This window comes from Ochotona curzoniae, unplaced genomic scaffold (genome assembly GCF_017591425.1).
Source record: "Ochotona curzoniae isolate NIBS_2020 unplaced genomic scaffold, NIBS_Ocur_1.0 scaffold_4683, whole genome shotgun sequence".
NCBI classification, from domain to species: Eukaryota; Metazoa; Chordata; class Mammalia; order Lagomorpha; family Ochotonidae; genus Ochotona; species Ochotona curzoniae.
The window spans coordinates 19727228-19754881 of NW_024467121.1; the positions used below are offsets into that span (position 1 = coordinate 19727228).

Below are 27654 nucleotides of genomic sequence, written 5' to 3' on the forward strand. Positions count from 1 at the left end.
AAACACACAATGGTTTTCAATGAATTGTACAACTATCAGTTTATTTTTAGAGCATTTTCTCCAAAAAAAGAAACTTCTTTCCTGTTCACAGTCATTCTTGTAGGTTAGTTTGGCCTGTTGCTAAAATCTGCCTGTTTGTAAATGGAATCAACAGTATTCTTGACTTTCTATTCTTTTATATTTAGGGCTTCTAATACTCGTCCCTGTTATATGTACTTCTGGTTCATTCATTCTCACTGCTGTAGTCCACAGCTTATCTATTAATTGTTGATGGACATGGGAGTAGTTTTGCCCTTTTGTGTGAATGTTGTATGCTTTTCTTTGTGAAAGCGATTCCTGCAGGACATATACCAAGGTGCAAAACTTCTCTTGTAGATCTTGTAGAAATTTCCCAAAGGCTTGTTCTGATCTATGCTTTCAAAACCAAGATTCTAATTTCACTTGATCTGTCTCTAGTACTCCGATTTTCATTTTAGCCTTTCCACTGGGTAGAAGTCTACTGGGTAGAAGTACTGTTGGTATTCCATTGTGTCTTTAATCTGCATTTGTTTGATGATCAATCAAATTGAGCACCTTTTTTTTTTACATTTAGGGTGGCTTATTGGATATTATCTTTTGTGAAGTTCCTATTCAAGACTGACTTTTTTCCATTTTTTTCCTATTAAACTGTTGGTCTTTTTTTTTTTTTTAAAAAAAAAGCTTTATTTTTATTGGAAAGTCAGATATACAGAGAGGAGGAGAGACAAAAAGATCTTCCATCCAATGGTTCACTCCCCAAGTGGCCGCAATGGCCGGTGCTATGCCGATCCGAAGCCAGAATCCAGGAACTTCTTTCCAGGTCTCCCATGTGGATGCAGGGTCCCAAAGCTTTGGGCCGTCCTCAGTTGCCTTCCCAGGCCACAGCCAGGGAGCTGGATGGGAAGTGGGGCCGCTAGGATTAGAACTGGTGCTCATATGGGATCCTGGCGTGTTCAAGGCGAGGACCTTAGCCACTAGGCCACACCACCGGGCCTGGTCTTTTTATTATTTATTTTTATTAATTACATTGCATTATGTGATAACAGTTTTATAGGTACTGGAATTCCCCCCACCCATCCCATAACCCTCCCCCATGGTAGATTCCTCCACCTTGTTGTATTACCACAGTTCAAGTTCAGTTGAGATTCTTTCTTTGCAAGCATATATCAAGCATAGAGTCCAGCATCTTATTGATCAGATAAGATCAACGGCTTGTTGGGGAGACCATCTCTGGTCTGAAGGTAGAGCCAGCAGAGTATCATCCTGATCAATTAAAAACCCCAACATAACATCAGCAACAATTTATAACGTTATGGAATTAATTGACATAGTATTGGGTAACCAATATATATATTTTTAATTGCTAATGAAGAGGCTTCTCACACCTCGCCCTAAGCAGTTGGCATCTCCTGCAGCCAGCAGATGCAGGAGCCTCTCTGATGGAGATGCCTTTCTGCATGATTATGCCATCCTTGCTTCGTGGCATCTCACTTTCTCTAGAATTTTCACTGCAGACTTCCCTCCAACCATCACCTGGGAGTGCATTTCCTCCTCTTTTCCTCTGTTGTCTTCTTTGATCAAAATCAGCACATCTTTTCTCTGTTCACCCACTCTAGATTTTGTTGATCTTTTGACAGTTTTTTTATTATTATTTGAAGAAGTATTTACTTATTTGTTCAGAAGACACACAGAGAGAGAGGGAGCGAGATCTCCCTTGTGTTGGTTCACTCCCCACATGGCCACTACAGCCAGGATTGTGTCAGGCCGAAGCTGAGAGCTATAAACCCAGTGTAGGGCTTCCCACTTGGGCCATCCCCTTCTGTATAGCAGGGAGCAGAGACAGGACTTAACCCCAAGCTTCCCAGGCAATTATAATCAGATGTCAACCCCATTTCCATGTTCTGCTAAATATATGTATTACAATATGTCTCCCATTCTGAGGCTTGCCTCTGTGATAAACTACTTGGTGGCCACCCTGCAGTAACATACATATGTGCATATATGAGGATGTTTTAAAAATCTTATGGAAAATGGAATTAAGTCTAATTTGGTGTAAAGTTTTTCCAAGTCCACACACAATGTTTTCATAGTATGCCTTTTCTGTCAAGTTTTTGAAGACCCATTGTATGCATTTGTATTTTTGGAGAGATAAAGAGAAGTATTGTAACAAATTGGCTCATGACATTATGGAGGCTGAGAAGTCCCATGATCTGCTATTTGTAATGTGAGAACTAATTCTGGCCTGAAATGGAAGTTCTATGTACCAAGATAGCCCAAGTGCTATCTTGTGGAAATCTTTATAAAGTCCAAATGTTTAAATCAGTAGAGCTGATGGTGCGAGTTCATTCTAAAAACACAAGATGAATAGGCTAGCTGAAGCACTCAGGCACAGTGTGCAAATCCCCACCTTCTCTGTTTGGGCCTTCCTTGACTGAAGCCTGTCCATATCAGGAAGGGCCAACTGCTTTACTCATTCTACTGGTTCACATGTTAGCTTCATCCAAAATACTCCCAGAGACACACCCAATGCTGGCCACTTACTGCCCTTGTCACATTGGCACACAAAAGTAACCATCACATGAGAGCAAGACTGGGTAGACTCCTGCAGTTGAGTTTCCATTTAATTCAGTCTCTGCACAATATACACTACTCTAGTTTCTCAGCCTTCAAACTCAACAAGACTCTTGGCAAGTATACCCTGGTGCTCTGAGGTCATGATTTTCTCAGCTGTGATAAAATCTGACTAAGTTTAGGTGAGGCAACACTCACTTGAGTTGGTTCTGTGGATACTAACATAACATGATTGCAGTTTTAGGGAAGCCTCAAGTCACACTGATGTTACAAGCAGTTCAAGGACCAGCAGGTGATGGAACAGATGCCAAATGGAGTTCTGGAGAACCTTAGCACCCAATTTATTGGACAAAAGTGTCCAGCTGTTGTTCCTCTCTTTTATTCCTTCCAAAACTCCATGAAAGTAAAAAATAACTGTGGGGAATAAACTGTCTTCTAAATTTCTTGTTATGGATGTGATAGATATTTGAGAAAATACTTGGTGGCAATGTGATCATTTTGGGTAAAGTAGCTTGATATATTTTGACTTATCACTACAACTCCTTCTAAAACAATAACTGATATTGTACCAATATGGGCCCAAAAACGCATGTGTGTTTTGTACTTTATAAAGCATTTTAATTTAAAAATTCAAAGTTAGTTTGTCCTGTATGTTATGGCAGTATATTTTCGAGCTTTTTATGAGATTTTCAAGTCTTTCAGATCACCTTTTCTTCTAGTGTGTTGTTGAGTCACAACGGAATGGGAAGAGTGGGTGTGCTGGTTGTGAAGCTCCAGACATATCTCCTGAACTCTGCTGCCATGAGCTCTGCAAACCACCTCCCTCCTTTTCTGCTGCAATCTTGTTTGGAATTTACCAGCAACAGTAGACATGCAGGACTGGAACCTGAAAGGGAAGGAAGGTGGAAGGGAGAGGTATATTCCTTTTGATTGCTTCCTTTTCCTGATAACCCTGGCAAAGCAGCATGTCTCCAGCCAGTCATTCCTAAAAGGCTGGTTGATTTGTCTGCAGCATTTCCAGTCATCTTGCCAGTCTGAAATCACAGCAATATCAACTGGTGTTCTGTCTTCAGAGTTGAGTCCCAGCTCTGCAAGATCCCTTCTACTTCCCAAGGTACCAGGACTAGTTGCCTGCATTCACTTCTTGGAGGTCTGATGCTAGTTCCAGAAGATGCATCATTCAAGTTTCTGAATTTTAATCATCCTAGACCCTTGCCTTTGCTGCCCAGCCGTAAGTGTGGTGTCTGCTTCCCAAAGTCTTGGTGGGACCGAATGCTCCATTTTGCCTTTTACTTCATTGTCTGATTAATATTCATATTATCAGATTATCTCTGGTAAACTAGTTGGTCTGGTCAAACAAGAAACCAGATTCTCAGCTTCTAAGAAGGGAGGCATGAGTGTTTGTCCTCTCCAGAAATCCCAAACTCAGATGGGTTTGCCACTAGTTCTCACTGACACAACAATTCTCTCCCTAGATTATGTGATTTGCCACCAGTTGGGATAAATGTAAGGTTGCAGGAAACAATTGTATTGCCCATTTTGTGGTCAGAAAGCCCTACCATCCTTTCCCTCCCTCCTTTATTCCTGCTCTGCTGTTTTCCTCATTCTCCTTGTGACACTTTGTCCAGTCATTCCCATGTTCTTCTATTTTCTCAACACCTCTACTTCCCTTTTCTCTGGTCAGTCTAGATCTCATCACCATCTCAATTAGTCACTGGTACCTTCTACTAACCTACACCATTGTCCTTCTGCCCATGAGCAGAACCCAGGTTAAGACACTCTGACATTTACTTCTTGCCATGTCCTGGCTAATAAGTGCCATTGGGAGGAACCCACAGTTAAGAGTCCAGTCTCCCAGGGGCCCTCAAGCTGTGTTACTCTCCTCTGTCCTGACCCTATGCTGTTGCCTCTTTCCCATCTCACTTAGAGGGTGGCATCACCAGATGGAAGATGGAGGCAATTGTAAGGTTTATTTCTACCTCCAGGATCTTTGCTTGCCTGGCTGAGAAAAAATGTGTTTCTTCCTACCATAGATAAAATTTTCAGTTACCCCTGCTTTCTTACTATCTTCTGATATATTAAACAATTTGTTTTTATTTTCACCTAGTGTAACATGAATCACAGAGGGTAGGGAATTCATGTCCGTCTTGTTTGCTGCAGGCACAAAGTGTGAGAGAAGGCAAGCAATCATGATGGCCCCAAGATTGCCCACACATTAAGAGGTTGGAGTTACCAGCACTGAGCAGAGGAAGGCATAAATGGAGCCAATGTGGAGGGTAAGGCCAAGAGTGCAGTTCTGGACATGTTAGCATTATGCATCCTGGTGCTGAGGTTGTGTAGGCAGTAGGATGAATGAATTTTAAGAAGTCAGGCTAGAGGAATGAAAATAGGTGCCATTGGCATATAGAACCATGAGACATGATGGGAACTACAAAAAGAGTACTCATCAAGAGTGAAGCAAGTCCACCCAGGTGGAGAAATCAGGAAGATGAAACAGAACTACCAAGGAGAATCCGGAACTGTGATGGGAGGGAAAGCAGCAGAATGTGAAGAAAGTGTTCAATGAAGCAAGGAGGAGCCATGGTGTCCAGTGTTGCTGGTAAGTCACATAATATGAAAATAGAGAATTGACTATTGGATTTGGCATTGCACAGAGTTGTTTTTGACCTTGACAGGAACTGGGTTTGGTTGAATAGGAGGGATGGAAGCAGACTGGAAAGAGTTTGAGAGAAAATAGATGAAAAAAGTAAAAAACAGAAGGACCTTGCTAACTTCTGGGGATATTACGGGATTCTGATTAAAAAAAAAAAAAACCAGAAACATCTTAATGCAATTATAAACCTTTGGGTGCTATTGATTAACTCTCCGTATCATTTCTTTTCCTAAATTGCATTGCAAGCCTTTAAGATCTTGCCCAAGTGAATATTAACTATGATGAAACATGGTTTTGTGGTAGCCAAAGATGGTGTATTCTGTAGGCTCCTTTGCCCCTTGCCTGCCCCCCCAACTCCTTGGGTGAGGTGTTAGTGAGTGGTATTCTGTTTGCCTACTTGTTGGCCTTTGATCCTGGGGATCATGTCAATCTCTCTTGTCTGCTGAATGCTGTGTCTCCTTTCCCGTGACTGCTTGTGTGCCCTCATGTCTCATCCATGAGCATGTAAGCCTTGGAGAATCTCTGCTCCCTCCTGAATGTGCAGCAAGATGCCTTGCTTGCTAGACTCACCACTTGGATACTAGCCTTCATCTCTGGTTCCTTCACATCTCTCAGAGAATCTCAGAGAATTTTAATATTTTGCCCTGATATTCTGGAAAAATTTAAAAATTGCTGATTTCTAATATTTCCTATTACAGTTGGAGCATTTATGTTTTCTAATAATTAAAATAAGAGCTGTTTGGAATTACCTTGTTGGCACTATGTAAAAGAGAGGTGAAAGGTAGGATGGAGTAGGAAAGAAATGGCAGTCATCTCACTTTCCTATCTGCCAGCTGCTTTCCTCATAGCCTGAGCTTAATGAGAGCACAGATGTGCTGAGTTGACACAGTTGCATGTAGAAAGTGTGTATGAGGTTCTTTTCTGTTGTTTTCAGTGTTATTTGGAGACATCCTGGTTGCTTTCCTATAGAAAGGGGTTCTCAGGCCTTCCCCTAAAAGTTTATATAGCATAGGAAGTAGAAAATGCAGTCTTTAACAGGCTTCCTTCCAGACACGATTCAGGAAGTTGGCAGATTGTTTTCCTTTTGGACAGGGTCAGTGGCCAAAATGTCCATCCTGGGAGGGCTTTCCATGCCAGCCTATTCTAGAAGGCCAGACTTCCTATCTCTTGCTGCTGTTGAGATGTTTGTTTCATTAGGGGCCAGAGATTTGACCACAGAAAAGTCTAGCAGAGTCAGCCAGTCAGTACATGGCGAGATGTGAATCACAGGTGGAAGGCAGCATCTGAGCTGCACTGGTGGTGAACAGCACTGACGGGAAGGGTCTGAGCACTGGCACATCTCCCTGAGAGCCTTCCCTGTCTCCCATGAAGCCAGGGGTGATACCGGGGGGGGGGCACACACCTCCTTTTTTTGTAGTAGGAGACCATCATTAGACCAAGCGTAGGGAACCCTTTGTGTATCTGTAATAACACTTGTAGGACATACAGAATTATCAACATAAAAATTAGCCTGCTACACAGTTAATGAATTTTGAGTCTTGCAAATACATTGGTAGGGCTAGACCAAGTGATTTTGCGGGGCTTACAACAGCCCATTAGTTTGACATCCCTGCTCTTGATTAGACTATTATCTTGCATAAGTAATACAAATAAACTTGAGTATGAGGGGAGTTGTCTACCTTAGGTAGCAGGCAAACAGGAATGTACCCACAGCCTGATGTTTAAGCAGGTGGTCACTGGAGGACATAGGCAGTTGAATTATGGCTTCCGGAGAAAATTTAGGTATTTAACACTTGGGAGCAAACACAGTCTCTTAAAAAAACAGGATCTTTTCATTTTGAAAATGCTTTAATAAGTGTTGACAACACTGTTTTGCAAAATGTAAAGTTACTATACAAATTCTTAATACAAAAAGAATAAATTAAAAAGCAGATTTCTTTTTTTTTTTTAATTCTGCAACTTTGTCTACAACATCCATCTTTTGATTACAGTTGAACAGAATCCAGTAAAGTCATTTTACATGCTCTACAGTCAGTTTCAGGAGCAACCTAAACCTTTTCCCCCATTATTAAACTAGAGTCCATTTTACACAACTTGTAATAAACTATTGACATTAACATATGTAAAACTTTACACCTAGTTAACTAAGCAGTAATTGGTCATCTGATAGCACCTGGATGGGTTTGCTATAGTTAGAGCTAAACTAAGATCGAGTGAAAACAAACTGAAATTTTAACAGTTTCAACACTCACCTGAATATAATAATAAAGTCAACCTGGCTCACAACATAGTCTATGGGTTTTCACCAGTCTCCTGGTGTACACAGGTCATTTTTTACACGCATCCAAAGAATCCAATAGGGACTTTATATCAGACCAGGAGCTTTATACTTCATTGTATTTTGTTTTTTAAAGAAATAGGGCTATATAAAGAGTTTTCAAGTGCTTGTATACAATTACTACATTTCTCACCACACTGATCATCGATTGTGTCAGTCTGTAAGGACTAACACTTTATGTACATTTTTGTATTAATTGAACACAGCTAAACAGTAAAACCTGTTTTACTTAATCTCTGTCTTTACTACCAGACTATCATGATGTTTGCTGGAACTGTAATTCCTGCTTCCACTCCATACTTGTCTGCCTCCCCAAATCTAACCCAAGTTCTTAGAAAGAATGTTGGCCTCCCATTCCTTGTAACTCAGCTAAATTTAAAGCTTGATCAAGTTGACTACATATGATAGTACATGTTGTGTTAACCTTTATTCATGCAGCCTCACCACTGTCTCTAGTTCCCTTTTGATTTTTCCTGTTTCAGTCTGAGCATTGATCTTTTAGGAGAATGGAAAATGGTCCAATGTACCATGGTTCCAAACCAGGAAAGGAAAATTTTAAAACCCTGTTATTTGTAGTTCAACAAAAGGACCACTGCTCCCCAATTATGCCCTAGAATTGTTTCTTTAGTAAAATAATCTGCAGGTTCACTGTTCTAGGACTTTAGCAGGCCAGAATCCCAGTCCAGTCTTGGCACAGGCTCTGCGAAAGCAGATCTCAGCTTATCCCCTTGAGCCCCAGTGGAGGCAGCTGTGGCCAGCCTCCTCTCCACACAGCATTTCCAGCTCAGCTCCTTACAGAGCCTGCCAGGCCACACCAGAGGGAGCACTGGGGTTATTTAAGTGTCCAATCTTACCCTCCTGGTCTGGTAGAGTCTATTGTTATTCTTGGATTACACAGACATGAAAAACAAAGATTTTTTTTTTCTTTTTATGCTAAAGCTAACTTCAGTTTTGCCTTCCTACAAAACGACCCCCACCCTGGCTCCTGTCCCTGGCTGTGAAATGCCTTTCCAATAGGAAATCATCACAAGGGAGAACAAAGTCCCCTCCCACCCCCCGACTTGCGCCAACAAGCACAGCACACCACCTCTGCGGAGACCTTCTTGTGCCATCTTGAGTAACCCAACTAAGATTGTGCACTTGTTAGTTATTAGAAAAGTGTTTTTTGAGGACTTTGAAGATTGATGGCTTTCCAGGTGTGTATCAAGCATAGCTCAAAACACATGTAAACAAACAGCTCCCACGTGGTGCTTTTGTTCCTCCTTTTTTCCTCTTTGGGTGTCTGAGGACCAACATGGTGCAGCAAGGTGAGCGATCATGTTGTAGGTAGACGGGCCCTTTGGGAGCTGATATGTTTTTCAGCCCTGCTCTGCCTGCTGGCTAGTAGACACATGAGTAAAATCTTGCCACCTAAGGGCATAATTGGGTCCTTTGAAAAAGTGACACATAGGAGAAGTCGGATCTGAGCTCTTTGTCACACAAGTGCTAACAAACATTAAAACGAGCCACAACAGTTAAAAACACTTGGATGGATGGTAATGTGCTTTTTCCCTTGGTTTCCCATTTAAAAAAAAAAAATGAAACACCTTGTGCAAAAACACAGGATACACATTTACTGGTTGGTTTAATGAGAGAGAACCACTTTTGGCAATTATCACCTTATGTTTACTACAAATCCCAAGAGGAAAGCAGCTTTGTAGGCGGTCTGGGGATCAACCCCCTGCACGGTCCAGGGTTTCCAGCACACTCTGCTCCCGGCTTCCTTCCTGTCCAGGCTGCTGCAGGCTCTCGGGGCAGCAGTGCCAGCCAATGCGTCCTCGTCCTTGCCCTGCACTCCGGGGTACCTTCCAGGCTGTCTGCGAAGGGGGATGTGGCCCCAAGACAGAAGAGAGGCTTGAGTAGAGGATGCCATTTACAAACTTGTGACCTTGACTTGTAGGGTGTAGTCACAGTTTAGAATTTAAATGAAGTTTTGCTGCAGAAAGAATGTCTTCTTGGCCCCTCTCCTGTTTTTCGTGTATTTTTGTAATTTGTTTCATCTTTGGCAGCACAAAACTAATTGTGGTCCTCCTGTGTGTGTCTGAACGTCTTTCCTTTCTAAGTCCCTCCCAGCCCATCACAGCCACTCCCTTAAGTGCTGCCTTGTGAAGAAAGGGGTGTTTCAGGTGTAGACCGAACATCCCTCCCAGGCGTCCTCTTCATGACATACTTGGCTGGCCTTGGTGGAGCAGCCTGGACACAGCTTCATTGTCCTTTTGGATCACCCAGTACTTGAGGCCCCTGTCCTGTTCTCTGTCAGTGCCACTTGTCTGCAGGAATTTGATGCCAGCTGGCTTCCCTGACAGTCCCTGGCCTGGGGACTGCCATGGCAGAGGGAAGCCACTGAGGTGCCATTGAGGATTGCTGTCTGGCTCTCTGTGGCCAAGAGAGCCAGGAGACACACAGTGGGACCGGAACCTTCCAGAATGTCTCCTCAGTCAGGTTTGGAGGATGAAGGGAATGCGGAGACGGGAGAAAAAAGTGCTGAGGGCTGAAGCTGGTGCAGGTGACAGTGCGTCTGGGTAAGGCAAATGAGAGGCAGTGAGGTGACTCCAAATGGTGTCGAGGTGGTCAGAGCAGGCCGGGTTGGCTCACACGAGGGTCCCGGGCTTGGCTTTTTCCTGCCCGTACCACTGGACATCAGCTAATTCTGGATACAGGGAGGAATCCAGGAAACAGCTGTCATAGCTCCTGTAGGGAGTCCAAGAAGGGTGAGGAGATGGTCAGCAGAGAGCTGCATTTATGGGACCGGGTGCAGAAGGAAGTATTCATGCACACAGGGCCCCAGGCAGAGGCAACAGCCTGCCTCTCTGTGGACTCTTACAGACTAGAGGAAAACCACACAGATACCTTTCTGGAACTTCCTCCATCTGTAAAAGAGGAAGAAGCAAACTATTGCTTCACATGTGGGCTTTCAGACATGGCCGCATCCTGGTGTTACGGCTCCAGGCTGGCCTAACAGTGTTGGGGCTGCTTGGGCACTGGACTTTCAATGCTTCCTCCAACACCATTCGGGGCGGCCAAGTCTGAGAATGCCCTGTTGGTCACTGGTAGATTTTATATGTCTTGGGAGAAGATTTCAAATCTTATGTTTCCCCATTGTGAAAGGGTGGTGATCTTTTGAATGCTTATGGACTTTTAAGACATTGTTATTTATTCAAAATAACTTGTATTGTTTCATGTTTATTTAAAAATGTGCTTTTAAAATTATACAGTAAAGTATATAGGAGAAAGAAAAGGGCTTCTCTACTATTTAGATTGGGCAGAAATAATTAAGTTTATGTGAAGTCAAATTGACAGGGAAAGAAAAAGAAAGAAATCTTGTATCTGCTAGCTCATGCCTCAAATGGCCACAGTGTCCAGAGCTGGGCCAGGAATTCCATCCTGGTCTCCCACGTGGGTGACAAGGGGCCCAAGCACCTGGGCCATCCTCTGTGGCTTCCATAGGTGTTTAGCAAGGACCTGGATCGAAATGAAGAAGTAGGGACTTGAACCAGTGGTCCTGCAGGATGCTGGCATGGTATCCTATCCCACAAAGCTGGCCCGGGATGGCTAAGGTGGCTGGGCCCTCCAAGGAGACATATGCTGTAGCTGTCAATCAGTTCCTCCCTAACTGTGTGGTCTTGGCGATATGCCACTGCCACTCCCAGCAGGAACAGATGCAGGATCCAACTGGGCCAATTGGTGTTCTCCAGTCACAGCCACTAGCCTTGTGCCATCTGCCACAACAAGGACAGGCAGTTTTAGAATGTTTTACTAAGATTTCTAAAAATACCATTTGAAAGAGCAATGGACAGAAGAGGAGAGGAGAAAGATCTTCCAGCAGCTTGTTCACTCACTGAAATGGTTGCAACAGTCAGGGGTGGACCAGGGCAAAGTGAGGAGCTTGGAATTCCATCTGAGCATGCATGGTAGGGCCCCACACAGTTCAGCCATCTTCTGTTGCTATCAGAAGCAGAGCAGCCAGGACTTGTACCAGTACTTTGAAACTGGGTACTGGCATTACAAGCAGATGTTTGGTTTAACTCAGTGCACCACAATGCTTGCCTTAAGGATAAGCAACTCAGAAGCTACAATAATGCCAATTTCCCACTCAGAATGTAGTTAACTGGAGTTGGAGATATGGCATTGTGGAATAAATGGGCTAAGTCGCTGCCTGTAGCACCAGCATTTCTTATGAATGCTGGTTCAAGTCGTGGCTGCTGTACTTGTGATCTAACTCCCTGTTGATATACTTGGGAAAGCAGCAGAAGATGGCCTAGCGTTTGGCTCCTACGCCCACGTGTGATATCTGGAAGAAGCTCCTGTTTTGGCCTGGCTCAGCCCTGGCCATTTGGGCAGTGAACCAGCAAAGGGAAGACCTCTTTTACCTCTCTGTTTTTTCCCACCTCTCTATAATCTTGATTTCCAAGTAAAAAACAAGCAAGCAAGCAAGCAGAGTGGGAAGCAGTGCTGGTGATGGAGAGAAGCAGTAAGCTATAGCCTTGGCTTTGCCTTCAGCTTCCCAGTAACATCAGCAAATTCACACTCCTGTTTGCTTTTTTGCTCTTTAAATTGATTTCTTTTTCATATTCAAATAACTCAAACTGACACAGTTTCTCAGACTTCTGATGGAAATTTTTTTTCTTATGCAAAAAAGTGAGCTGGAACTCTCTGAAATAAAATTTCCTTAGGGGCTTGATAGACTACAAGGAAGTACCTCTGCCAGTGTTTTTCTAAGTGGTCCTGTCAGCTACCCTGGAACAAATAACTGGCTGCATGGGCATAGACATAAATGAAGGCTCACCTTAGTTTAATCCCCACCAGAACTTCTCAAATATCCACAAAACAAACCTCAGAGAATAATATGAAAAAGGTCTTTCACAAGGTTTGTGGGAAAGCTGACATCCTAACACAGTAGGTTAAACTGTGACATGCAGTGCCACCATCCCCAGGAGATCGCTGGTTCGAGTCCCCATTGCTCTTCTTCACATCCAGCTCCTTGCTAATGTGCTTGGAAAACGAGTGATAGATGGCCTAAGAACTTGGGACCCTGCTAAGATCAGGATGGAGTTTCTGGTTCTCGGCCTTGTCCAGCCCTGGCTGTTGTGAGCATGTGGGTAGAGAACCAACAGAAAAGCTTTGTCTCTTCTTTAAAAAGTCAAGCAAGTTGAACACTGTGCACTGATTTAAGCCTCTGCTTGCAATGCCCATATCCCATACCCGTCTACCTTGCTGGAGCCCAGCCACGCTGTTTTCCATTCCAGCTTCCTGCTAATGGGGCAGGGAGGCAGTAGAAGGTCTAAGGACTTGGTTCCCTGCCATCCATGTGGGAGACCAAGAGGGTATGTTCCCTAAACTGTGACCTAGGAAAAGTAGCCTGCACCTGGGCACTCTTGGCCACTGTGCCAGCAGTGGTGACTGCTGAGGTTGTTGCTGGCAGCTGCCTGTGGGACTTTCCTTGGTGAGAAAGTGCCTTCCTAGGATTAACTCAGACGGGCTCAGGCACGTGTCCTGAGGGAGTCTTGGTTAAGCCAAGGCAGGTGGTGAATTCATGAGCCTGCATCTCCCACATGCTTGTGGAACTTGGGGGCTTCGAGCTGCTTGACCTAGGGAGGTGGGGGCAGAGGTATGTGTAACATAAAATCTTAGGGGGTGGATTTTTACTGGAATTACTTTTTATAAATTTCATAAATTGATGCACATTTTAGAAAGGGCTTATCTTCCTAAGTCTTGAGCAAGGCTTTATACCTTCCTGTCTTAGCACTAATAATTGAGAAATATGCTTTAACTTACACACCAGTTACTGGCTGAGCGAGGCTGAGAGATGAGGCTCTCAGAGTCAGCCAGACATGTGCTGTGCCACACTCATTCTTAATTCATTAGAAACTAACTTGACCATATTCCCACAGCAGCTCTTTCCGATCTATTTCAGAATTCTCAAGTTCACACTCCACTTCCATCATCCTCAGCAGAAGACAGTGTCCCCCATAAAGGGGGTAAGGGGGTAAGGGGGCAGGGGCAGTTCTTTCAGTGTCAGCAGTGTTGCTCGCTAGCTACTGTTCTGTTGCCAGATCTCCTTTTCTCTGGCAGCCAGAGGATGAGGTGTCCCTTTTCCTTTCAAAGGCAAAGCCCTGCTTTTCTAATCCTCCATCTGCCAGCTCAGGTGATCTGTGGGAAAAACTGCTTCACATTTCTAATTTGTTCATGATCTAGTCCTGACCTCCTCTCCAAGATAAAGTTCAGCTCTTTCTCTACAGCAAAATGAGTTCTGCTCTTCTCCTAATATGTCCTCCCATCCTTGTTTCTGCTTGTATGCTTCTGTCTTTGGAATGGCCTCCACCTGGCTAGGCCCTTTGGTCAGTGTCCAGCCTTTGAAGCCACTCTCCAGTAGCTCAGTGAGAAGGCTCTTGGCATCTTACATGTTATAGCACTTACTGCATAAACTTGGTAGTATCTCATCTCCATTGCACTTCTCCTGATTTTCAAACTGTTGATTTGAACTTCTAGAACTGCTATATCTAGTAATAGGTCTACTTTCTGATCCAGTTAACTTAAAGCTGACCATTTCTGCATCATATCCTTGATGTTTTAATTATCCTCTAAATGCTACTTAATTTCAGTGTCTTGTGGATCAGATTGTAATGTCTCTGGGACTAAGAACCAGAGTGCTATAGTAACAGCAGTGTCTGCATGCACCATGGTATTGCTTCCCAAATAACAGCATGTGTTTGATTCTCCCAGGGACCTATTATGCTGACTCAGGTTCCACAGGCCAGGATGATGCTTGGGAATCAGTGTTCTAACGAGTGTTCAGGTCATGAAGATGAGGATGAGGAGGATTTTCATTTGTGGGCTAACCAGGGCATACAAATCTGGTCCAGTACACTGCTGTCACTCAGAGAATGCTGAGATGAAATGACTACTGTTCTTGTATTCTAGGTCAACTCTGACCTGAGTGCTTTAAAACTTAAGGTGCAGTAATACTGCTTTTCTCATGGACAGGAATTACTCCATGAGTATGATACTTCTGTAATATTTGTTATATGTGTAGACCCTGGGGGCAGTGTAATACTTGCTTATGAGTCTTTGGGAAGCAGCATTGGGAATAACCATACATCTGATGTAAAAACAAGCTTACAAACAGAGTTCCCCATGTATGCAGAAGAGAGATGGAAGTATAATGGCCTTCCTAACACTCAGGTGTTTCCTTGTAGGAGCTATGGCATGGACAAAGGCAGCACACCTGGGATCACGCACTCATGGCAGAAGGACACGACATTCCCTTACGATACCTCTATTCATCAGTACTTTGGTGAGTTGGAGACCCAGACCCATCCATGATGGGTGAGTTTGCTGTTGCTTCTCTGAACAAAGGAAAGCAGAAGGAGGAAGAGAAGAGAAGTCAGGTTACAGAGAGAAACTGACACAGACATGCTCAGTAACTTAGTCATGCACTGGAGAGACCCACTGATTAATTACACACCCAAGCATTAGTGACAAATAATTCTAGTCATGCAGAACTTCCAGCCCACATAACTGAGCCAGAAAATCTTATTAGTTTCATGGGAGGGCAGGCTCTGGCCCTTGTTGTCCACTGTCTCTCATTTTCTTATAGAGAACAGTCATTGTTAAGCTTCTCATTGGGAGGAGTTAAGTTAGCCATCAGAAGTGTGGATACACAGGAGGATGTCATGTTTTTTATGAGTTAATCTGAGTCTAGCATTTGGACACTAGGTCTTGCACAGGCTACCTGCCCACATGGACTTGAATGTGGATGGTATGCCAGGGAGTGTTGTTAATGGTTTGTTAAAAGGACGGAGAGGCAGGAGTGGACACAAGGACACTAAAGTTGTAGGAATAACAAGCAGTGCATGGAAGGTTCTGGAACTGTCAAACCTGAGAGTGCATCACAATTACCCTCCTGGAGGACGTGCTAAAAACAAGCACAACTTGCTGGGTTTGTCTTAAGTAGGCCCCAGATGAGCCCAAGGATGCATTTCTGACAAGGTCCCAAGTGACATTCAGACTACTGGTCTGGAGACCATGCTTTCAAACCAGGAGCAGGGTTTAGGGTCCCCAAGAGCAGAACTGAAATCTCCAGCTCCTTCCAGCTATGTGACTTGGGGACAAACATACATGTTGGAGCTGCATTAAAACTGCACGGTTGCAGTGAGGAGTATCTTAGTGTGCTTATGTTAGAAGCAGCTCCTAGTTTTTGTGTACATGGCAAATACCTCCTAGTTTCCATAAAATTATTAAGGTGGTGGAAATCCTAGGTGAAAACCACCACAGGTCAACTTGGAGGAGCATAATATCAACGAGATGTGGGGGCCCTGATTGCAGGTGGGGGAACCAGTTCTGGAACTGTGGCTTTCATCTTACAGACAGCTGTGACACTGTTCCAGACATTTCTAGTAAGCCAGACACTCTGGAGCTGGAAAGGGGTGGGGCACTTAACTCCTTTAGCCAGGAGGTGCTGACAGGAGAGACAGAAGAGGCAGGTGTTACAGAGCGAGGCAGATCTGCCAGACCTTGAGCAGCTCAGGGCACCCTGAGCAGCTGTGAGATGACCAAGCTTCAGTTGCATTTAAAGTATAAAATGAGCTGACTTTGGGTTTCATTTATTTTGCTGCAGACAGCTTCTGTGTAAAGATCTCCAAGTATCTGATCCCCTTTCTCTGTTACTAAAGAATAAGTATATGGCCAGGACAAACACATTTTGTGTTAAATTCATTGTGAGTAGTTGGCCCTCTTTCTTGTCTATGACATTTTTGCCTGGTATTTTGAGTCAGCATTAACCCAAATTAAATGCTGTCTGGAACTGTAACCCCCCAAAAAAAATTCCCCTTGCCGTTTCCACCTTCCAGGGACCATATAAAATTCACCTCTACAAAGGGACAGTGAGGGAAAGGAGTGGGGTAGAAGGTGAGAGCCTCTTTTGAATGGAAGAAGTTGCCAGCCATGTGCCCTCATCATTCCTGTGTTAACATGCTTCTACTAGTGGGAATGAATATTTAGGACACTCTTCCTGGCTAAGACAGTCTCAGGTGTGGAGGAAGAATTGAGTTAAAGGCTGTAAAAGAAAAACTCACCCAGTCTGCCAAGTTAGGATGTGGTGGGGACTGCTTGGTGGAGTGGCTCCAATTTCACTCGACGGTGTTGAGCTTCTCTGGCTTTGAGGTAAGGCAGCTGGAAGTAGGTGGCATGGGACAGGCAAACAGAAGTCAGACACAAGTGAAAGCGCTTTCAACTCCTTAGCCTTTATGCACTCAGCTGCCAGCAGTCACCATTTCCAGGGATGATTGGTGCGACCCCAGGGCAGCATCTCAGTGTCAGTCTGATTCCAGGTGCCCACTGGGCAACAGGAAGTATCTTCAGGGATGGCCTGGATCGCAGCCAGGAACCCCCTGAAGGAGGTGTCCTGGGCACGGCTCATGCAGGGAAGGCCCCAGGGGTCTACCCAGCAGGACCCCGTGGTTTGTCATCTGCCACCTTGGCCACACCTTGAAGTTGACCAGGGCTTTGACAGCTCATCCAGTTTTGATTCTGAGTTTACTGATATGGGTAGCATGGAAGTCAAGTTGGGAAAGTTTTGGTAGAAATTCATTCCTACTTCAATCCTTCCTTTCTTTTGGGAATGGAACCCTTCCCATCACTAAACATCAGATATGGCCTCTTAACATTTTTTGTTCCAAAATATGTTTCAAAAAAATCTTGATTTCTTTAAAGCAAATCTACTAGATAAATGCTACAAGTTCCCAAAAGAACATACACACCTTTCTATGTACAAGCTGCTGGCCCTTCCCCTAGGGTCACAGACCGTCGTATCTTAGACATGGAACACACAAAATGTTCGCCCTGACTCTTCCTGAAAGTCATGACCAATTTTCCTGGGCTTACTGTACAAATGGAGACGGGTCTAGAATCCTTAAGTTGTGGTACAATTTTTGTACCTGCCTCATTTTTACTCTAGTCTCTCAAGCCTACCATTTGGCCAACATGTCCTGTTAAGTCAGTGAGTGGAGATGAGGGTGCCGAATGCAAGAACCTGATGCTCTTTGGTGGTCATGTCTTCCTCTTTGTGCTAAGAATTTCCCTCAGTTTCCCAAATAATTCCCCTTCCCTAGCTTTCTTATCACTCAATTTTCCCTGGTCTTTGCTTTTACTTAAATAACTCTCTTACTAAAAACAGGTAAAATTCCTGACTTGGAACTGCTTCTAGTTGCTTTAGACTTAAAAAAAAAAAAAAAAAAAGATTTACTGGGCCCAGCGCGATAGTGCAGTGGTTAAAGTCTTCGCCTTGAATGCGCCGGGATCCCATATGGCACCGGTTCTAATCCCGGCAGCCCTGCTTCCCATCCAGTTCCCTGCTTGTGGCCTGGGAAAGCAGTCAAGGACGGCCCAAAGCCTTGGGACCCTGCATCCACATGGGAGACCTGAAAGAGCTCCTGGATCCTAGCTTCGGATTGGCTCAGCTCTGGCTGTTGCAGTCACTTGGGGAGTGAATCATCAGACAGATCTTACTCTCTGTTTCTCTTCCTCTCTGTATATCTGCCTTTCCAATAAAAAGTAAACAAATCTTTAAAAATAAATAAATGGTGTTAAAACTTTCCTTATTTGTTAGAGAAATATAATTTTTTTTTAATATAAGATTTACTTACTTGAAAGGCAGAGTTGCCAAGAGAGTGGGAGAAAGAACTTTTGCACCTGCTAATTCATTCCCCAGATAGGTGCAACGGCTAGAGCTGGGCCAGGCCAAAGCCATGAGCCAGGAGTTTCATCTGGGTGTCCCACATGGGTGTAAGGTCCCAAGGACCTGGGCCATCTTCCTGCTTTTCCTCAGGCATCAGTAGGAAGTTGGCTTGGACCTGGAGCAGCTGGGATTCAAACCAGTGCCCATACAGAATGCCAGCATTGCAGGCTGTGGCTTAACCTACTGCGCCACATTAGCCCCTCTCCTTTTATTAGAATGCTTATTGTTTCTATTATTCTTCAATACCCATTCCACCCTCATTTCCTTTTCCGGTTGTCAGCAGGCAGCAGAAACCCTTCTCACCTCGCTGTCTGTGAGTGGTAAGTCTGCAAATGACTGCGAAAGGCTGCTAGTGCTGAGCCCAGACCGCCCAACATAACTGCTCAGCTGATGCTCATCTGAGTGTCACAGACACTGTGCCTTTTTCTTAGGGAGGGGAAGAGAATGTAAAGGGCAAGCATATAATTTTTTTCACTTCTGACTTGCTCTAGTACTGCTGAGTGTTCCAGTCTAAGAATATAAGGGTAGCACCAGTATTGTGGTACAGTGAATTAATTCATAATCTGTGCCACTGGCATTACATATGGTCACTGGTTCAAGTCCTGGTTGCTCCGCTTTTTTTTTCTTTTTTTTTTTTTTTTTTTAAGATTTACAGAGAGGAGGAGAGACTAAGAGGAAGATCTTCCATCTGCTGGTTTACTCCGCCAAGTAGCCACAATGGCTGGAGCTGTGCCGATCTGAAGCCAGGAGCCAGGAGCTTCTTCTAGGTCTCCCATGCTGGTACAGGCTCCCAAGGCTTTGGGCCATCCTTGACTGCTTTCCAGGCCACAAGCAGGGAGCTGGATGGGAGGCTGGGCCGCCAATATCAGAACTGGCGTCCATGTGGGATCCCGGCCGCTTACAAGGCAAGGACTTTAGCTGCTAGGTTACCGTGCCGGGCTCAGGCTGCTGCACTTTGAATCTGGCTTCTTGCTAATGTACCTGGAGAGCAGAGGAGGTGCTGCTCAAGTGCCCAAGTGCTTAGGATGCTGCAGCCATCCATGTGGGAGACGTGGATGAAGCTCCTAGCTGCTGGCTTTGGCCTAGCCCAACTCTGTCTGTTGCAGCCATTTGGGGAGTGAATCAGTGGTTGGAAAATCTGTCTCTGTCTTCCAGACAAGTAAATAAATCTCAGCTATATAAGCAAGACCTTAAACTATGGAAAATGTCAAGTGTAATATCAGGGTATTAAAAGAAACCAATTACTTTGTGGCTCCTAAGAGTTTCTCTATAAAGGCACCCTGTTAAATGCATACCACCAGCACCTCACTAAGGCCAGTGGCTTTAAAACCCACACCCAGCCTCAACTTGCAGCTGTGCTCAGCGGTGGGGGTCTCCATGCTCCCCTCCCCTGGGGTGAAGTGAACCACTGGTTGGGCCAAAACATTGCTAGGGCCATCCATCAGGCACAAGTGGCCAAGTAGATGTGTTAAGAAGCACAGCCAGGCAAGCTGGCCACCAGGCCACCCAGTTAGGTGTGGAGTTTCTGTGTGAGACAGGCTCTGGAAGGGCAGGGTAGGAAGCCGCTGAGTGTATGCCACCTGCCAGCAAAGTTCCCCACCCAGCACCTCTGACGGGCCCCTGAAACCATGGAGCAGTTAGCCGGTCCCACCCCTGCCACACCTCTCACCTGATGTGGCCTTGCACATCTGAGGCATCCTGGTGACCCTGCTGTGCGCCACGAAGGTGCTCTGGGATGAGGTGCTGTACTGCGAGCCACTGTCTGAGGAGGTGGAGCTGGTGTGCGACAGGCGGCTGTGCTCCTTGTGCGAGGCGCTGCAGCGCTGGTACCACTGGCGCAGCTCGTCCGACACAGCAGAGCGGCCCTTGTCGTGGGCACCCTCGCGGCCCAGTGACGGAGTCCGCAGGATCTGCGAGCGCGATGGCGTCAGGCGGCCCGCGTCGCCTTCGTCGCCGCCGCGCCAGCTCTCCTTAAAGAGGCCTCCAGCTGTATAGGAGTTGGACGTCTTGAACTGCGCCTTGACACTGTAGTGGCCCTCCTGGTCGCTCTCCAGGCTGCGCACCACCACGGGCGTGGCACTGCCCTCGATGTACAGCGGGTACTCCTTGATGCGGTATTGCGAGCTGGGTTGGCTCTGGCTGTGCAGGTAGACCCCGCCCGTGCCGCCCGCACCGCCCGCGCCGCCCGCGCCACCCCGCGCCGCCAGGTTGGGGAGACTGCCGGAGCCCGCGGCGCCCAGCGAGCCCGCCGCACGGCGCCGCTGCCGTTGCCGCTGGCGCGCCTTGGATGGCGAGTCCTCAGCCAGCGTGGAATAGTTGGCGTTCATCTGTGCTGGGTAGTAGTGCTCCGAGCTCGAGTGGCTGGTGCAAGACGAGCAGTCGTCCATGGGATCCGAGCCATTGCTGCTACGAGTCCGTGGGGTGTAGAAGTCGGGGCTTCCCGTGTCATTCTCCGAGCCCAGGAGCTTGCCCTGGGACTCCAAGCTGGAGCTCCGGTGCCTAAAGTGCAAGGCGAGGCTGTGCAGTCGCGTGGGGCTGATGTCCACCGACCTGCGGGGAGACGCGGCCCCGGGGTAGGTCTGGGGGTTACTCAGGGGTGGAGGAAACATCCGTGGAGCCCTTCCTTGGCAGGATTTCAGAAGTGTGAAATAGGCAGGCTCAGGTATGGGTCCTTCCGGGACCCATAGGGCCCTGGCTGAACTAGGCCTTGGGCTTTGTCTCCTAACAGGAAGTGGACCTAAAGCTAGGACTCACACAAGGGTTGGCACTGACAATTGTATGCTAGTGTCTGGAGGTCTTTTCTTTTTTTTTTTTTTTTTTTTTAAGGTGGGAAATCATTCTACAGATCGAGAGACCCAGAGAAGTGTCATTTAGTACAGGGCTAAACGCTATGAAATAGCATGTTTTCGTAGGTCCTAAGACAACAGTGGCTCTTCACATGGGATAACCTCATACAAGTGTGAGACCCACACCAACAGTTCTCTCTTTGAAGACTCAAGTACACCGCTAAGGAGTGTGAGTGAGGCGGACACTTCGCATTACTATCACTGTCCAGAAGCCCACCCCATGGGGTAGCCATCAGCAGCACCCAGTAGTGACTGCACCCCATGCTTGGCCCCCATGTATGGCTTCCCCCTGTGTCTGTTCCTCGGGGGTAGAACCAGAAGCCCCTAGCACACGGTCCTCTAGGACTTGTTCAGTGTTCCTTTCAGAATTTGTACCTTGGGGGATGATAAACGAGATCCAGTGGAGATTTAGACCTCAGCAGCAAGTCCGATAAGGACTGTCTAACAAAAGATCATCCCAGCAGTGTAAGGTACTCCTGGTTCTTAACTCGCCTCACCTTTCCTGCCGCCAGTTCCACCCACCATCTGGGGTGGCCCCATGGCCGACTCACCTCGTAGAATGGACGTAGTGGGGGCTCCGGACCCTCAGGTCTGGTGTGGATGGCATGCTGGATTGGGAGTTCCAGTGCGGCAGGCCACGGATAGGGCTGTTCTGCAAGGAGCTGCTCCCGCCCCCCGCTTCAGCACAGCTCCCTGTGCTTGGGAAGCGCTTGTGGCCGCTGCAGAGACAAGGAAGCCATGCTGCTCATGGCCAGACCCAACAGCCCCTTTGTCCCAGAGTGGATAGGCTTGTGGCTCAGCAGAGCTTGCCCAGGCCTTCCTCCCTCCTTCCCTCCCTTGTTCTCTCCAGTGAGTACTGCGGTTCTGAGCCCCTTTCTCCCAGTAGCTGCTGGATTCCTTGCCCCTGACTCCTCCCAGCCCTGCAATGTCAAGTGGAGACCTTGTCTGCCTTCTCTGTAGCATGCAGTGTGGCTGATGTGTGGAGTCCCTGCCCACACAGCTTTGGATTTGCAAGAGACAGACCTTCACCTGTCAGTGCTCTTAGGGCTCCATAGGGTGTCACGAAAGGAAATAAGAAAAGCCGAGGAGTGAGGAAGTGGACCAAGATGACTTCCCCAACCCCTCTCTGCATCAGCCATGTAATGAGCTGCTAATGTATATAGCTCAGACTATAGCTGTCAGGCTTCAGAATTTTGCCAGTTGGTGGCTTGGAGTTCCAAGCCACTGAGGGATTCCTATGACTGGATTCTCATTTGCCATTTTGGAATGGTGTTCCCAAACATTTCCTAATTAATTCCTGTGGAATTTAACAACCTTAAAACCATCTGCCAACACCTTGACTTGGAGCCAAAAACACAACTGCCCTTTGAATGACAGAGCTGCACCTCAGCAGTGTTAGCACCAGAGGGCGCATGAGTGCAGCACTGCGGAAAGGCAGCCTGGGGAAGGGGAGGAACGAGGACACACTAAAGACAGCCCTTTGACTCTCGCATCTGCACTTCAGCTCCCACCTCACCTGGAATGGCTGTGGGAAGAGCGTTTCTTCACCTTCTCATAAGGCTCATCCAGAGAGGACTCGCTCCACATCTTGGGCTTTATGGGTGACTTGTCATAGTCATTGCGGTGGTAGTGCATCTGCCTGAGTCCCTCCAGAGACTGGGGAGGTGGAGGCCTGTTGTGCGATGGTGGCCGAGGAGGCAGTCCCTTGTGAGGGGACTGCAGAGGGGATATTGCGCTGGTAACCTGAGAATCTTCTGCCCCCCAAAAAAAGACAAAGACGGCAAGTGAGCACAAGTGGGATCTCAGATGGGACAGACCCCAGCCCACCCTGACAGACACACAGGGGCGGACTCCTCTGTGCTGTGAGGAGCAGTTATCTGGCAGGTGCTCAGTGAACACCTGTTGGAGGAAAAATGAGTGTGTAACGACCAGGTGTGATTACTCACTAGTGCATCTGGTGTTCTACTCTCTGCTTTTTGTCAGTGTCATTTGTATTCTCTTTTTAACACATAACTGTGTTAAGAAATCTTTGGGAAAGCGATGAACCACAGTATTACATACAGGCATCTTTTGGTACCCATGGAGGACTGACAGCAGGACAGAGTCCATTCCCTCCCCTCCCCTCCCCTGACACTGAAGATACCAAACTATGGCTGCTCAAGCCCCTGATATAGAATGATACAGCAGCATGCCTTTGGTAAAGTGGTTAAGATACCACTTGGGGCACTGCGTACTGTACTGGAATGCTTGGGTTTGAGTTCTGGTTTCATTTCCAACTCTAGCTTCCTGCTAATGCAGACTCTGGGAGGCAGCAAAATCTGGTACAAGTATCAGAGAGCGTGGCACTCAGTGGGAGAGAAAAGAAAGGACAGCCCCACATGGATGCAGGGGTTGGGTGAGCAGCAGGTGCAGCAGCTGGGAGAGAGAGCTGGCTCATCAGCTGATCCTCCGTCTACTCCCAGCCTCTGCTTGCACCATGAGGGACCCAGCGAAGTGGGCTGGGCTGGTGGGGAAGGAACACTGTGCAGCTTCTGAAGCACGGAGGTGTTAGAACCTGTCACCGGCAAGATTCCAGGCACAGAGTCCCTGGAGGGTGCATGGAAGGGATGAGGGGCCAGGGCAGGTGGCACTGAGGGGGAAGAAAAATGACTCGCTGGGGGAAAGGGTTGGGAGGGACACAAAAACAAACCTCAGACTCACTGACACACTTCTGCTTGACCCTACAACTGTAACTTTTCGTCACAGCCCCAACCTTGAGCCAGTTAGCTGCTCTGCTTCTGGAAGTTCCTTCTCTGCTCAGATCCACCAAGGAAGCAACCTTAGGACAAGGGAGGCTGCAGTGGGATTGAGGGTTCCAGAGGGGAAGCCATACACCCCTTAGGTCCAGGGTGCTAGAATGTGGGCAAAAGACTACTCACATGTGAGCTCTCCAAACTGGCTGGTGTTCTGGCATCTCCTCTACAATTTAGCCTCTTGGCTAAATCATTCTCATTCCAGCTGCTGGAGAGACTAGGCCAGTACGTCTGATAACCAAAACTCCCCACCCAAGCAGCAAAGGAGACAATCAGAATATCACAATCTGGTTTCTAATGGCAGCGTCAGGGCAACTGGGTAAATACCTTACTAGACTTCCCCACATCAAGAACAATCATTAGTATTATCATTGCAATTATCATTATTACAATGACTCGGATAGTCCTTTTATGTTTTCCGTCTGCCTCGGCACTTAGCACTGCCAGCCTGAGGTTTCTAAAGGGCAAAAAAAAAAAATAAAATAACTGCCACTTAACATATTTCCACATAACTAATGCTCTCGTCTCCCAGCAATTTGGGTTAACATCCACAGGAAATCTCCCAGAGATGGTTCTGGGTTTGGGGTTTCCTGCCTCTCCTTGGTAGATGGTTGGGAGGGGGAAGTGGGGTGCTAAGAATTACCTGAGAAAACAGCCTGGGAATGGCCAGAGTTCAATGGAAAGGGCTGGTATTACAGCAAGGGGCTAAGCTGCTGCCTGCAGTGCTGGCATCCCATGTCAGATTTCTGCCTTCTATCTAACTCTGTTTCTGAACCATCTTCCTGCTTATGTGCCTGGGAAAACAGTGCAAAATCCTCACCCACATGAGAGACCTGGATGTACTTTTGAGCTCTGGGTTTGGGCCTGGACCAGTCCTGGCTATAGTGGCCATGTGGGGAGCAAATCAGTGGATGAAAAGTCCTTCCCTCTCTAATAATTTTTGTTTTAAAAGAGTTCAGTGGGATATGAAGAAATTTCAGGGCTTGAGCTCAAGGTGTTTGTTTTTTAAAGATTCTTTCCTTTGAAAGGCAGAATTGAAGAGATTGGGGGGACAGTACAAGAGCGAGAGAGCTATTTTCCATCTGCTGGTTCACTCTCCATATGACAACAATGGCTGGGACTGGGCCAAACCAAAATGAGGAGCCTGAAACTCCACTGGGGTCTTTTCAAGTGGGTAGCAGGGGCCCAAGTACTTAGGCCATTCTCTGCTGCTTTTCCATGTGCATTAGCAGGGAGCTGGGATTGGAAATGGAGCTGCCACGACCCAAACACGCACATGTAAGGGGCGATTGCCTGTGATGCAGTCAGCAGCTTAACTTCTGGTGCCATGATGCTGGCCCCTTTCATTTTCACTACTGCTTCATCCAGGTCTTATGAATGCTTTCAAAAGGAAACTACATATAGTGTTAAGGTTCCCTGTTCCATTAAAAATGTGCATTTGGCTTCTAAAAAAGCAAAGCACTACTCACTGAGTTGCCACTTTAAATCTTACTCCTGGGCCAAGGTAGATGCTGAAATTCCAGTCATTGTGTTTCTGTGGCTACCCTCCACTCCCAACCAAATGGGTGGGTGTTGGGAAGCAAGGGCATTTGCAACCACCACCTTGGCCTGGCACAGCTGCTCCCAGACTTCCAGCCAGCAAGGGGCTAACCTACCGTCCTCCAGAACAAGGGCATCGGAGAGCGAGCTGTCTTCGCTGGCAATGTTTCCATCTGCGAAGGCAAAGAGCAGGTCTGTGAGTTCAACATGCTCCTTCAACAATGCCTGGTCTGCAACAACACTGAATTCACCATCCCCAGGCCTTCCTCTTTCCCATCAGAAAGAGCTTCCTGCACACAGTAATGCTGCTGGGCATTTCTTTCACAATCCTTGTGCAGGCTCATTAGTTCCCTGCCCCACCCTGGTATGGCAGAGGCCCCTGATGGTGTGTATTTGTGCCCATCCACAAGAGACTGGAATGCCAAGCAGCTGCAGGTCAGTACCGAGGTTGCTTAAGCCATGCCATTGTCTCACCCAGAGACTTGGGGCATGTACCGACTAAGCCACGGGGCTGCTGGTTATTCCATAACTGCATAACTAGGGTAGGGAACTTCGCTTTGCTATATGGCAATATTAAATGGCTTCTCAATAAACTTTTTAAGTCATTAGTAGAGCAAACAAGGGTGCTAAATACAGACTCCATCTCTCTGAAGCCTATTTTTACAGGGGCTATTCAATTCACCAGGAGGACACACCCAAGAGCAAAACAGTAAAGTAATCCTCCCTTCTTTAGCCAGTGGGGAGGCTGAAGCACGCTTCTCCATTGGCTCCGCCTGTCTGCTCAAGTACCAAAAGGCCCACATCTTCCTGTTTTGGTGTTTTAGCTCTTGAAATTTAAAAAAAAAAAAATTCAGGTGAGCCCTTGCAATGCACATATCATTTCAATAAGGTGCCAAAGAGAGAAGGTGCCTCATGTCACTGGTGGTTTGCTTCCCCAGGTAAAACTCAACTCCAGGTATGACCAAGTCCCTTTTAAATCATCCTGAGATTATTCACGACGCCCAATACTACATAACTGCTGTGTCAACAGATGTTCTGTACATGTTGAGAGCAGATAACATTTTTCATCCAAAGTTGTTTGAATCCATATAAACACATCCTGTGGCTCTGGAGAGCTAACCATGTATTTGCAAGCTATAGGCTTGGCCAGAATAATTTGGTGCAGATAAGAATTTAAAATGGATTCTGTCAGTAGTCCCAGCAGTTCTCCCTGGGGCCAGGAACCTCCTCATAGTCAACCAGAGACATGTCACATGTGTGATGCTCTTCCCTGGCCTGTCTACCCAGCTGTCTGTTCATGCTGAGCTGTGAACCGCCCCCTCCCCCAAGTGCCTCCAGAGGGGCAGAAGGAGGTCTCAATTGGAGTATAAGACAGACGGACTGGCTGGCTACAGCTCGGATAGGAAGTGGTGGGAAAAAGTTATGTGCTCTTGACCAAGGACAACTGGGTGTGATAGGGAAACACTGCTATTTCCAATTTCCTCAAGAAAACGGATTTTTTTTTAATGGTCTTTTTCTCTCCCTTTAAAACTAGGACTTCACTTTGTTCCTATTACCTGATGGGCTGTGAACAGTAAGACTGAGGAACTTGAGTGGCATCTTCTGGAATCTCCAATACATCGCTGCTTCCCTGGTGTTCTATCTGACTGTGGTATATCAGATCTTCCATCTTAGCCATGTTCCAGCATGCAGTCCAGTAGAACCGAGGGCATTCACACTGCCGTGCAACCATCCCCAGCACCCATCAGTGCCACTGCCCACACTGGAACTCTGCGCTCTGAGATGCGAGTCACTTCTACTCTGCTTGCTGTCTTCCTCGAGCCAAAAGTATTTTATACATGAGTGGGACCCTGTGAAAAGAGCCTTGGCATTGATTTTTCAAGCCCTGGCTGGCCTAGATTAAAAGGATTCCAACAGCCTCAGAGACTTGATGCTTGTTGGTAGACTTTTCTGGTATTTCCTTCTACAGTTTACAAATCCAATCACCCAAACTCCTAACCCCTGACCAGAGCTTGAGGCCCTAACCAATCAGAGCCAGACAGACCAGTCTGCCTGAGCTGCAGCTCTGGGGATGGGAGGCCCCAGGAAACACAGGAAGCTGCAGAAGGACACAGGGTTGTCAC

General features: G+C 46.6%; 1 protein-coding gene and 1 long non-coding RNA gene across 7 annotated transcripts in view; one reads left to right on the forward strand and one right to left on the reverse strand.

Moving 5' to 3' along the window:
• The first annotated feature begins 1324 nt into the window (after nt 1-1324).
• On the forward strand, nt 1325-27440 carry LOC121148003. Of its 4 annotated transcripts, none has more exons than XR_005882495.1 (3): nt 1325-5188; nt 14816-14913; nt 27066-27440. It is a non-coding gene; the product is annotated as an uncharacterized LOC121148003 (long non-coding RNA). The 4 variants fall into 4 exon arrangements; XR_005882493.1 differs by lacking the exon at nt 27066-27440 and adding an exon at nt 17575-17871; XR_005882494.1 differs by lacking the exon at nt 27066-27440 and having other exon boundaries at nt 1325-3820; nt 4750-5188; nt 14816-16430.
• Nucleotides 9188-27654, reverse strand: part of FRMD4A (FERM domain containing 4A) — a 546990-nt gene continuing 528523 nt past the window's right edge. For 2 of the 3 annotated variants that reach the window (XM_040967964.1, XM_040967966.1), the window contains 6 exons: nt 25648-25704; nt 22717-22954; nt 21752-21919; nt 20024-20904; nt 16694-16790; nt 14894-14965 (listed from right to left, as the gene is read on the reverse strand). In XM_040967964.1, coding sequence (XP_040823898.1) covers nt 14896-14965; nt 16694-16790; nt 20024-20904; nt 21752-21919; nt 22717-22954; nt 25648-25704 — 1511 coding nt within the window. In that variant the 3' untranslated portion in view covers nt 14894-14895. Of the gene's footprint in view, nt 10311-14893; nt 14966-16693; nt 16791-20023; nt 20905-21751; nt 21920-22716; nt 22955-25647; nt 25705-27654 lie in introns of those variants that run through there. The other variant, XM_040967963.1, reaches the window with a different exon arrangement.